Genomic DNA, 13,356 nt, shown 5'->3' with positions numbered 1-13,356 from the left:
AGCCCTAGCCTGCAAATCAGGCTGGGCAGAAAGGTTTGGACTATCGTCAGACTCAGGTCTTTTCTTGCCTACGGATTTGGAACGGGCCATTTGAGGAGGAGAAGGACGAGGTCTGGAAGAGGATCGTGAGAAGGGAATCTCGTGGACTCGGTCGGCCAGTTGTTCTTTGCCTTCGAGCAGCTGGGCGAGAAGATCGTCGTCGATGGGTCGTTCACCTCCCCACAAATCTGGCATCAATGTCTGCAAACAGAAGAATGGGGAGGTGAGGATAAAGAATTTTTAAAAGCTTTTTAGAATGTTGATCATACTCGACCAGCGTTGATCATACTTTTTGGCTTTTGAATTATTTGAGATTAGAGTAATTCTCCTTGGAATATTGTATTGTTCTTCAGAGGTTAGTGAAACTCATTGAACCCTTGTTCTTTGATCACTCCTTTGATTCTTATATCAATAACAGTCTAAGTGGACGTAGGTTATTACCAGATCCTGGGGCCAAACCACTATAAAAATATTGTGTTCTTATTACTTTTTGTCATTACGTTCTTCTCAATACATTCATTCACATCAAGCATGTTCTGACTCCGTGTCAGTTGACCAAAATCTGGTCAACAGTATTGTTTAAATAAATTAATATATTTTAAATTTTCAATAATATAAAACAAATTAGAGTATCTTTAATAATGCATTTCTATAATGACACGGAACCGAACTAACATGTCCTTTAAAAAATTATTTAAGATACTATTTTTTTATCAAGTTTTTATTTATTTATTTTAAAATTTAAATATTATTAAATTAAAATATTTTTTTATTTATAAAATATAATTATAATGTAATATTAAAAAATATAAAATTTACATTATTAGAATTTTAAAATATATTAATTGAATTTAATTCATTTATTTATACTTCAAAATATTATAATGTAATATTACTAAATATAAATCACTTACATTTATTGCATACACTAATAGCTTACATATATATATATTTATAATTTAAATAATTTAATATATTTTAAAATTCATATAATGTAAAATAAATAATAATGTGACATGATAAGTTGGTTCACATAGTACCGACCTACCATTTCAGCAAAGTAGGACATAGTAGGTTTGTCCACACAGAACTGACCTACCATGTTCACATGATAGGTCGGTTCCACGCAACCGACCTCCCATGCTTACTTTTAAAATATATGATAAGTCGATTCTGTATAAACCGACTTATGAACATGTGTTAAGTTGGTTATAGTGGAACCGACCTCTCATGGCCAATGGTTGATGTCCAAATTGTAGTAGTATCCAATATTAAGGAATAAGTGGTTCCATGTAGTGATTTTCTCCAATATTCTATAAATGCATATATTAGTTCCCAATCATATAAGTATTTTTTATTAAATTAAAATTTAGACAAGTATATTCAGGAATATGCCAGTTTTTTTTCTTCAAAAAAAAAATGAAGAGATTTTGAGAAATGAAAAATAAAAAAGCTTTTTATGTGATGATTATGTATGGCCTTGTTTAGGGGTCCAAATTCTGGCTAGGCTGGTCCATTCCACAGGGTGAGAGCCAAGAAAGAAAGCCATGTGTCAAAATTGTTAATCCCGGGAAATGTACATATCTATTTTTGAAAGAAAATAAATAAATAATTCCCGCCTATTTTTATGTGTAAAATGCCATAAAGATTAAAAAGTGTCTCATTCACTCTTATCAAGTCCGGATTCTTAGTATCAACCAGATTCGAAAGCTCGAATCAGAATTGACTCCCATTCCCATGGCCGAAGCTAGGTCAGGGTGTGATTGGTATAGAATTCCAATCTGATTTTATGTTTTTAAAATTTAAAAATTGTGGGACCTACACAAAATTCTTGTTTGGTTTATCATTTTTTAAAACTATTTTTAAAAATAAATTCTAATTTATAAAAGGATTTAGGAAATGATGTTTTCACGTTTTTGTTTTTGTTTTCTGTTTTTTTTTTTTTTTTCCTGACCACTTGTTTCAAGGACTCATAATGTTTCTCTCTCTCTCATAACATCTCATCTAAGGCTCATCTCATGAATCTTGCTTCTCTATCTCTCTCTTTATATTATTTTCTAATAAATAATATTAATTTATATATTAATAGACTTTTTACATTTTTTTTAAGGTGCTATGTTGTACAATAATTTTTCTTTACTGACAATTTTTTTTCTTCTTTCTACAATTCTAGTGTAAAAATATTTACTCTATTTTTTTTAATAAAAAGGGTATTTTCTTCAATTTAAAATTATTATTCACCTCCATAACTATATATATTTGTTAAAATATTTCATTGTAAAATTATACAAAGGGATGCAATTGATTCTAATTTATAATATATTTTTTAAAATAAAATTCAGCTAATGATAAAATATTTTATAAAATATAGATTACAAAAAAAAATTACTATTAATAAATAAATATAAATTTATCATTTCAATTCTATACTAAAAGTTAAATATTATAAAATAAAAATAGCTAACAAAGTAAAATATTTTTCTAAGTCCACAAATTGTAAATTGAGTTTAAAAAAAAAAAAATTCTTGCTAATTTTCTTTTATTTTTCTTACAGTCTTGATTTTTTTTTCTTTTGTCAATTTTACAAGTCAATCTACTTTTTAAAATTTTTATCCATATAAATTTAGTAAAATAATTAATTATAAAATCATATAACAGAATATAATTTAATTCTAATTTACAATATATTTTCTAAAAAAATTCATTGATCAAATAAAAATTACAACAAATAAATAAATAAAATATTTTCACTTCAATTATTATTATACAAAAAATAAAAAATATATATTACATATTCAATTTTTAGATTTTCTACCACAAAATTATTCAATTTTATAAAACTAAAAAATAGTTAACGGACAATACATTCAATCACATTTTCATAAACATATTTTCAAACACTAAATCTAGATTCTTTTTTCAGAATCATACTTTTTCAAAATACAATTTTTAAATCACTAATCAATCATGCCATAAAAAAATATAACTTTAATTTATAAAAAAAATCAAAGTTAATTACAATGCAATATTGTTATGAATTTAATTAATGCACTATTATTAAATTTTAATTTATCAATATAATTAAATTTTACTTTCAGCTAATCCAATCACGTATTCAGTATCTGTTATATTTTCAAATTTAATCCCAATCACAGATTCAGTTTTTTAAAACTCAAAAACAGTTTACTGACATTGAACCAATCGCATTTTCAGAAACATGTTTTTAGTCACTAAATTCAGATTTTTATTTCAGAATCCCACTTTTCAAAAATACAGTTTTCTAATCGCGAACCAATCAGACCCTCAGACATCTCTCATTTTTCCTAACTCTTTCACTTTTTCCTTTTTCTTGATACTACTCTTTGTATTGTTCTGTTCCTGTTTCAATTTATATATTTATATATATATATATATATTTTCTGTTTCAAAATTTTCATCGATGTAGGATATATGTCCGATGGCTTATGAAAAGAGATGAAAGAAAAAGAAAAAACACAATTGACTCATAAAATTATAATTTCCATTAGGAAACTCTTACAACAGGAACTGTAAATCAACTAGATTATATAGTAAGAAACACCATTGGTGATTCTTAACATGCACGTAGAATAAGGGTACATTTTTAGACATGAAAGCTTTAAATTATGTTCTTTATTCTTGCTAATAAAAGGGGGGACTGACTGATTGGGTTCAGTCTTTTCACTGAAGCTTGAGGTTTCTCATCCTGCAATGGAAAACATAATTTGATCAGCTTTAGGATTATATTATAGCCGAATATGAAAGATATTATAGCTTGAGTTTGTTTGATATTAGTCATTCTATGATTACTGTGCTTGTTCATAAAGAAATAATTAGTGTGTGTAAGATAAAAATAAATAAATAAATGAAGAACAGTCATTTTAGAGCTAGGATAGGAGTGCCCTTGGGCCATAAGCTATGCCAGCAGGTTCATAGAAAGAACTGCGTATTGAGGAGGCATTGTTAGGCTAAAGTTGAAGAATACAATTTGAGAGATAGTCTTGGTGAGCGAAAAGTAATTATAAATGATTTTATTGAAAGGTACTTTGGTGTTTCTTTAAGACTGACTAAATCAATGTAAATCGGAACTCGAATTAAATGACTTGAAAATCTGGTTTTGAGACATAGCCACCTTCCACTCAAGTAGGATAAGGCTAATTAAGTCAAGTGAAAGGTCTCTTTTTGTAACATTGGTTAGAAGTTAGACGAGGAAACGAGAGTTTGTTGAAAGATTACTTTTAACTATAGAGGTGCCATTGTGTGTCAAAAGTGTGGGGTTTCATAAAGCCAGCATGGTAAGATATTTACTTTTTGAATATAGTAATAGTTAGTATATAATATATCTGTTTAGGTGGAAAGTTTGAAACTGCTACCTCTTTTCTTCATCGTTTGTGTTGCCTTGGCCACTCCCTCCAGTTGTCCTGTAGTTTGGGAAGGGCACTTGGCCTGACTCAATATGCTTGACATCCTCCACAAGGAGTTCATAGTGCCTTTTCACTTCCTCCGGGGTTTTACCCCCGACGGCCTTAGCAACATTGTACCAACGGTCGGGGGTGTCCTGGTCATAGACTGCTAGAGCCTTCTCAAAGGCTTTGTTTTGTTTGGCAGTCCAAGAGCCACGAGAGGATATTGAGCTAGATGCCATTACTGAGACTGGTTGTTAGGGAAGTTTCAGCGATGAAAGCAGGGAATGCTCTAGTGCAAGTTCTCCAGAGGCACAAGAGACGACGTTTCTAAGTTGAATGAGAAAAAAGCTTATACTGAGAAGGCTGACAAAGGAAATGAAGAGATAAAGACTCAAGTCAAGGGTTGATGAGCAAAGAGGTAGGAGTGCCTGTTTTTATAAGCGGGAGAAGAGTAAGGGAAGGTGTGGTAGCGCCAGTTGGTTTGCAAAGATGGACTAAAATTTAAATGATCTGTCTATTTAGGAACCACAAAATGAAGCAGGACAAAGGTGAAGAAGAAGAATATAGGAGAATCAATATCATCAAGAACTGTTATGATTAATAAATAAAGAAATAAGTGTATTTTTGCTTTCTCTTTAGTATTCATTTCGTGGCAGTATAGCTAATTAAGCCATGTAGATTAAAACAGAAATAGTATAATAGATTCTGTGTACGTCAGAACGCTTTAATCTATAAAGCGTTTGCTTGTATTACAAATCAACTTCAACTGGCAAATTCACGTGGTTCGGCTTTTAGAGATTGCCTACCACCTGGGTAAAACAGTAATTTTCCTTAGAGCCTTAAAAGATAAGCATGCCAGTTCTTACAAATAAAAATCCCTAAGAAGAGCCTTTTCATCTACCAGGATTCATTCAGATCAACACGTCTGTTTTATTCTACTCTTACAAGGATCTACATGGGCCCAAGATCAAGCCACAATCAAATTCTGTGCACGTAAATAACTTTCACGTGTGCATCCCAAAACCATTTCCTTTGTCCTATAATAGTTCTGCAGTAAGGAAAGCCTCTGTGATCTTTAAACAGGTGATATTGTTGATGTACTTTTGTCCTGAACAACATTACAAGCACTCTAGCTGGCAGGTTCTGTTTGTACAATGATTAAGCTCTAAAATCTTTCTGAGATTGAGAAAATTTCAACATATATTGCCCTTTCTTATTAGTTGAGACCTCTTTTAGCAGATACTTTTGGTGTCCATTGGCTTTTAACTACTCGAAAACTTGTACCGAGAATTATATTTATTTTACTTGATACTATTAAAACTAAATTAAGATCTGTGAGTACTCTCTTTTAGAATCAGGAAAAGCCAAGTTAATAATTTCTTGATTTGTTCTTAATCTCTTAGCAAGTGCAACGCTATACTGACCTGATATCAACCTCTGAAACTCAGCATCGATGTCATTGTTTAATGTTGGAAAAAATTAAACTAATTTAGGAAGATTAATGATTTAGGAATGATTCTTGTAGAGCTGTAAAATAGCTAATTAGTTGACTGCTATTTGTATTTTAGGAAAGTAGTTAATATGATTTTTCTGTTTTAAACAAGTGATTCTTTTCACTGATTAGGGAAGCCTTGTATGTTTATAAATGTATGTATTATGTACAGAAAAAATATATCAGAAAATTACCCCATTTTTGAGTTGGTATCAGAACCAGGTTCCGATCCTAAACTACTCGTATTTTACAAGATTTGTAAATGCCAAAATAGATAATAGAAATATGGTGAAGGGTCTGTACAAACCATATTAGTATAGTTTATGAAGGAATATGGGCTCCAGGCCATGCAAGTTAAGCAAAGCCAAGTGTAATTAAGGGTGGTGGAAACTTGCATATATTAATTGCTGATTTAACAGATGTTCCACGTACATTGAGAAATACAAAGTGCCATATATAACAAAGATACTTACTTATGATCTTTTATCTTTCATCTCTAGCTTACTTTCGTATGGAGGAGGCTTGGAGAGACATAGATTGCTTAGTAATGATGGCCGACTTGTTCTTTGATTTTATCTCGCTTTACTTGTAGAGTTATTGTTTTCTATTGCTATATTTGGTTATACCTTTGGTAAAAGGGGAAAGTGATTTGAAGTCCTACCTTGTCTAGTAACATTAGATTAACCTCGATTACTCGTGTTTTTTCCCCCTTCCACTTTCAATTAATATTATTATTATTTTGGGTGATTACTGGAATATCCCAACTGCTATCAGGCTCGTCATGCGCATCCTAACTGCAATAATGAGAAGAATCTTTTATTGGTCCTAATGCAAGGAGCTTTAATATGAGTTTTGATTTAATCTTTTTAGAATAAGTATAAGGAAAGGCAATTTTAGATCGAGTAAAATGAGAATATTTGTTGTCTCCGGTCCTTACATTGACTAGCGGTTCCCATGCATCCTCTAAAAATAATGCTTTTTTTGCAAGGCTCTAGATATTGGTATCAGTTTTAGTGACAGCGCTTGCTGCTTAAGTTGATTGGTGGAAAAGGTTTAGCTTAAATGCCAACCAGATGGTGAATTTCCTGAAATTATTTTAATCTCTATCCTTACATTGTCTGTATTGTTAAACGTTAATTTCTCTCCTCAAGGACGCTTTCAGGTCTTTCTTATCTCAATCACACAGCTATGTAGTCTGGCCGTTTTAGTGAAATGAGCACCGATAAATAAAACCATGTCGTAGGTCCTAGTATTAGGCTTGTTATAGAAATGGAGGAATTATTCGTACCATATGATTGTCAATTATGTTGTACGACTCAGATCTAATCAAGAAAATGACAACACTTTCTTGGTCAAGACGTCATATCTTTATGGAATAAAAAAAATAAATCAAAACAAAGCATCAGATTTTAGAGCTAGGTAGGCGGTGGGATGCCATGGCTTTCAGCTGCAACTTGGTTAGGGGCAGCCCCAACCTATACCCATAGGTCTGTAGCAAATATCCTGCAACTAGACTTCATTTTAGTCTATTCACGCATTATAGAATCCACTAAACCAAGTCCTCATATTGAGAGATAACTAAGAGAAGATTGGCATGCAATGGTATTCGGTGGTTGAAAATTCAGACTGTTTGATTCTTTCATTACATGATAATCCTGTGGTTCTAGAGTGTGGATGTCCAAATTTAATCTCTTTACTTATCAAAATTATGTAGACACAGTTCCATGAACTAGCTGATTATGTTAATGCCAGCAATCTAGTAATGTTAAGATAAAACCACAACAAATGGGTGGCATAAGATCATACAGTTGTTAAAATCAATCAACTTCTGTTTTCATCAAGTGAGATTAACTTAACATGAGAAAATCTTAAGCTTTGGTTTCCGCAAGTCAAATGAACCATCCTCTGACCTACGTGTATTTCTTATCTTACTGCTATTCTGCTAGTGAAAACAACTGTACCCTAAAAATAAAATAGAAAATTCTACTTCAGTTTCATTTGCCTTTATTTGTTCATGCAGTTTCTTCTATAATCTAATATTTTTAAACAATACACATGTTCTTGTCATTTTTGCCAACTTCTTTGGAATGCTTCAACAAATTAGGCCTGTATGCTCACCACTTCATTATTGTTTTTCTTTTCTTTTTCCCGACATTTGCAACTTTATTGTTGATTAAAATGTAATAGGTCATGGCATGGACAATAATGTGGCCCGCATTTTCAAGTTGCACAAGTCACGGTCATGGGATACTGGCCACAGGCTATTGGGGCTATCGGTGATCATTAGCTGAAAATTACATCCAGCAACTTTCTAGGAATCTATACGTATAAAGAAAAGGTGATGCTTTGGAATACACCCATCTACTAATTTTTAGAATCCTTATCATCCAGTCAATCACCAAGAGAAAGTAATATCTATGTTTGTGGATTCTTCCCTTTGAGAACTATTCCTCTATGAGTGGTCCTCTCTCACAAGTTGGGGAAGGTGATTATCTTGGACTTTCTTATGGTTTAAGGGCTTCTTTTTTTACCTACAAATTGTTTAGATAATATCAATGACTTTAGTACTAGGAATATTAACTTGATATTGGAGATTAAACACGTCTAACTGTTTGAAGAGAGAAGCAGAGAATCTACAACTTTAGAGGGAGAAAAAAAAAGTCGGTTAATCTACCTTGGCTGAAAAGTAAGATTTTTTTTTGAGAGGGTGGGTGGAATCTAGAACAAAGGGAAATTCCAGGTAATTGAAAGTATAAGACATAAATGATAGATTTAGTTGCCTGAATTAGGATTGGTATCTTTAGAAAACTTATGTGGAGGATATGCATGGGGAATTGCTGCTTGTGTGATTGAGAAGCCTCCAGCAGAACTGATAAGCATTGATTGGATATATTTGCTATGTGATTTTAGGTTGAGTTAAGTTTTGAGGCCATGTAGAAGGTGCTTTCACACTTGATAATACTTCTGTGGCTTATATACGAATTGGATAAGATAATATACTGCAGGCATTGATTATATCTGATGTGATATTTGGAAGTAGAAAGTGAAGGACAAGAACTTACTAATCATTTTTTGATTGCCACCAATTTGAAAATCTGTCCATCTTTGATCCATCAGCAAAGAGTTTTTAAGTTTTTTTAACCATCTTCTTGCCTTTAAATGGCTGTTGGCGGCAGAAAACTTTCTACGTACGTACATACATACATGTACAATATAATATTGTATGTTTAGGAGACTGCATGACAAGTCGCCGTACGTTGATTCTAGTGTCATACGGTTCAGTCGGAAAAGAACAAGATATCGTGGGGTATGGATTCTCTTTTCCTCGCAATGATATTTTATTGTCGTTCTTGTAAAAGTGAAGTCTAAAGTCAAACTTGTCGCATTCGAGCTTGTTGATTGCTTAGCCATAATCAAGTTTCAGAGCAGAGTTTTTACATGTCATTCTCTAGTTTGTCGATTTACTTTTCTATTGAAAGTATTTACTGCCTACTACAATGATGTAATCAATGTGTATTGATTTGTTTGTTATATTAACTTGTGAGAATCTTATTGCTTTAATTTCACTTGTTTTTTTCCCCGAACACGTCAATATGTCATGATGAACAGCTCCCTTTTTCACGTTCGAAAGTACATGGTGAATGTTTTTTTATTTAAAATTACATTTACCCTTATAGAGTACTATAAACTATTGCCGACGCTCTCTTGTCAAAGTATGCTACTATAACTCAAAGTTTGGTTGCTACATTAAGTGTATCAAGATTACCATTTTGCTAGATCTATTTACTTTGGTTCAGATACAGCTATAAAAGATAAAGGGAAGTAAATGACATGAGAATTTTTCACATGGTTCGGTGAAGAACTCTTTTTCCATGGGACCTAGTCTAGTTGAGTAAATCCACTAAGAATCAAAAGTTACAAATCAGATTATCACGATGCAACATTGAATCAAATTTGTACAAAACCTTTTTGCAAATTTCAATGAATTCTCTTCATCAACATGTCTGTATCCCACTCTACCGTGCAAATGGAATCCCTCCAGATCAATTGCTGAGCTCTTTTCAGCTTTAGATCTTGAGCTGCCCTCAAGATCAGTCTTGATATCCCATCAACCACTTTGCTTCAACTTTTCGCTTTAAGCACTCTTCAATTTATAAAATTAAAACACCGCAGAGAAAACCAAGAGAACCTAAAATATTTGATTTTTCTAAAAAATATGACCAAAGATATGAGAGCAAGAAGTAAGGTCAAATTTGAAAGCAGTTAGCTTATGTGACAATCTGTTAGGATATGGGATATGGGATTTATGAGCCATGGCAGCTGGCTGTATTGTAGAGTAAAGGTGGCAAAAAGAATGAAGATTGAGATGATTCTAGAATTGTGTAGGAATGTTCTAGTTTGCGAATGTGAGGATAGTAGTGAGGGTGGAGTTATTTTGTAACTGTTGGAATTCTTTAGAATTCACTCGGAGGCTCAAGGGATCCTCAAATTTCCCCTTCAATCTTTGATACCAATTGTTAAGAACTAATTTCTAAATTGGCTATTGGGCCTTCTCTATTGACATTCAATCTCAAAAATACAAGAAAATGAAAGATAGAAGGGGAAATTCGAGGATCCCTTAAGCCTCCCAATGAATTCTAAAGAATTCCCTTGGTTACAAAATAGTTCCACCCTCACTACTATCCTGACATTCTCTATTTATTTATGCTCAGCAAACTAGAACATTCATACCCAATTCCAGAATCATCTCAATCTTCATTCTTTTTTCCACCTGTACTCTACTCTACAATGCAACCAGCTGTCAGGGCTCATAAATCCCATATCCCATATTCCTAACATTACTCCACTCCCTAAAAGTCACCTTGTCCTCAAGTTGACGGAAGTGATCTTAGCAGATTCTCAGGAGTAAGGGATTGTAGTTGCTGAAGAGTCATTACCGTCCGGAAGGGAATGGTGCACCGCTATATGAAAAGAACAAAGGAGAAGAAATGAGTTCTATGCTTGTGCGACTTAGTTCCATGACTCATTGTAATTGTTGCGGGTGTCACCAAATAATCACACTGACAACCCATATAGCCCTATAAAACATTCCAAAGTTGTAAGCCTGTGAGTAAAACAATTAGTGCCAGGAATGTTGTCCCAAAAATCCATGTATTGGATAACACTCCATGTAGTGTACCAGCAACGACACCAACAAAAGCCAACTCAAAAGTATGGAAGACTTGTTGAACCACCATTTGAGGACCAAGAGGGAGCAACTCATATCGACAAGAATGGATGACTTCAAAGAATAAACCTCGTAGCCAAAATGACTCATATTTATCATCAAATCATTTGGATTCAACCATGGAAGTAAGGAGACAATTAGTGCCAGAAAGGGAAAATAAGTGCTTGGTCTGTACCATTTGTTAGAATTTTGAATGGAAAAACTAATTGGGATTTGGTTGTAAGAGACTTTTTTCTCTTTTCTCTTGGCTTATTTAAGGTTTCATAGGCCTTGTAGTTTAATCACATCAAATTCTTTTTAAGGTATATAATCATAATTAAATTATATTTATATTATGGTTTTAGTTAGTATATTCTTAATGTGGAAGTAATTGAGTTATTTGTCGTTCTTTGTTGTATTATGGGAGATAGACGTCGAAACTTCTTGGAGGCGGTGAATCTGTTTTAAGGAAACTGTGTCTTACACAGGCCTCGGCTTTTATTTTCTTCTTTGGCGGCAATCAACAGAGAAGTGATCATCAAGGAAGGAGATTCAGAATTAGTTCCAATCTCTTATTACTTATGTATTTATGTAATTATTGTTAGAATTTTTTTGGATTGAAAAACATAGTGGGAATTAGTCCCACATTAGTAATGAGAGGATTTTGTCCTCCTTCTTGGCCTATATAAGAAAGCCTCTTGGCTTAGTATTTTACACATCAAAATCCTTTATTTTAAGGTATTATAAATATATTAATTATATTTATATTAATTTTTTAATTAAAAGTTGTATATTCTTAGTGTGTAGAGTTCAGACATATTTGGTTCAGTAGATTAATTGAGTTACTTGTTGTTCTCCGTTGTATCTCTATCTTGAGAGATAAACGTCGAAACCTCTTGAAGGCGACGAATTTGTTTTAAACATCGAAACCTCTTGGAGGCGACGAATTTGTTTTAAGGAAACTTTGTGCTACACAGGCTTCGATTTTTATTTTGTTGTTATTATTGTTCATTATAATTATTGAATAGATTAATTACAATTTTTATTTTGTTGTTATTATTGGTTATTATAATTATTGTATAGATTAATTATAATTGATATTTATATTATTTTATTTATAATTATAATATTTGTGTATCTTTAATTTAGTAGATATAAATATTGTATTTATCATATTATGTTTATTCAAATATTATATTTTATTACGTTATAGTTTTTCCTACAATCTTAAAACAAATTCTCGTTTAATATAATATTTGAATGTTATATATATTTTATATTATTATAATTTTTAATATATCTGTTAGTGATATTTCTATTTCTATATATTGAAAGATATTGTTATTGTGAAAAGTTAGTTTAAACTTAAATCTCACTAGAGAAGTTGCGTTTAGGAAAGCTGGGTATTAGGTGAGATCTTTTGTGACCCCTCCAGCCTTTCCTAGGAACTGAATATTTTCAAAAAAATTATACTGCTGAGGCAGGGGCTAAACCTTTCAAGTATTCTTTGGAAATTATCTAATAGAGATATTTGTATTTGGGGTTGGATAAATACTCAATAGAAATATTATACGAGATGCTAGACTACGAATGGTTAGGTTTTGACCCTTCCAGGCTAACCTGAGAATTATCTTTAAGTGTGATCTAAGCGAACTCGTATAATTTTTTCGTTGTTAGGAAAATAACACTATTGGTTTTGTGATTTCAGACAAAATGACAACTAAAGCAAACCAAAATGGGGGGAATAATGAAATGACAGCTGAGTCACCAGCCTTGGTAGTTCAAGCTCATACCCAATGGGGTTCTACTGTGGTTCGTACAAACCATCCTCTGAGAGCTGGGGAAATACTTGAAAAATTCAAGGGGCAGAATTTTAAAAGGTGGCAGCAAAAATTGTTGTTCTATTTGACTACGATGAATCTTGCGAGATTCGTTACTGATGATGAACAAAATCTCAAAAAAGATGAAAAAGATATCCATGTCATTAAGATTGTTAAAGACTGGATAAATGATGAATTTCTCTGTCGAAACTACATTTTGAATGGTTTAGAAAACTCTTTGTATGGAGTCTTTTGATACAAAGAAAATAACTAGAGAACGGTGGGACTCCTTAAATCGAAAATATACATCTGAGGATGTTGGTGCAAAGAAATTTGTGGTTGGACGGTTCCTAGATTATAAAATGGTAGATTCCC

The 13,356-nt window shown here is 32.3% G+C and overlaps 1 protein-coding gene and 1 long non-coding RNA gene across 2 annotated transcripts; one reads left to right on the top strand and one right to left on the bottom strand.

The window, feature by feature from the left end:
* The first annotated feature begins 1,695 nt into the window (after positions 1-1,695).
* On the top strand, positions 1,696-9,516 carry LOC133799111 (uncharacterized). Its single transcript, XR_009876319.1, has 2 exons — positions 1,696-1,790; positions 8,143-9,516. It is a non-coding gene; the product is annotated as an uncharacterized LOC133799111 (long non-coding RNA).
* LOC133799095 (protein RADIALIS-like 1) lies at positions 3,538-4,920 on the bottom strand. The gene is made up of 2 exons (XM_062237277.1): positions 4,431-4,920; positions 3,538-3,763 (listed from the first exon to the last, which is right to left on the bottom strand). The coding sequence occupies exons 1-2, from the start codon at positions 4,700-4,702 to the stop codon at positions 3,739-3,741; spliced, it is 297 nt and encodes a 98-aa protein (XP_062093261.1). The 5' UTR covers positions 4,703-4,920; the 3' UTR covers positions 3,538-3,738.
* Positions 9,517-13,356: the final 3,840 nt, after the last annotated feature.

Source organism: Humulus lupulus, chromosome 1 (assembly GCF_963169125.1).
Source record: "Humulus lupulus chromosome 1, drHumLupu1.1, whole genome shotgun sequence".
Taxonomy (NCBI): Eukaryota; Viridiplantae; Streptophyta; class Magnoliopsida; order Rosales; family Cannabaceae; genus Humulus; species Humulus lupulus.
Note: the sequence above shows the minus strand (reverse complement) of the source record. Positions and strands in the feature narration are given on the sequence as shown.

Coding starts and splice junctions, on each gene's coding strand:
- LOC133799095 (XM_062237277.1), bottom strand. CDS start 4,702: ATGGCATCTAGCTCAATATCCTCTCGTGGCTCTTGGACTGCCAAACAA. Junction 3,764..4,430: donor ACAAACGATGAAGAAAAGAG/GTAGCAGTTTCA, acceptor TTTCCATTGCAG/GATGAGAAACCTCAAGCTTC.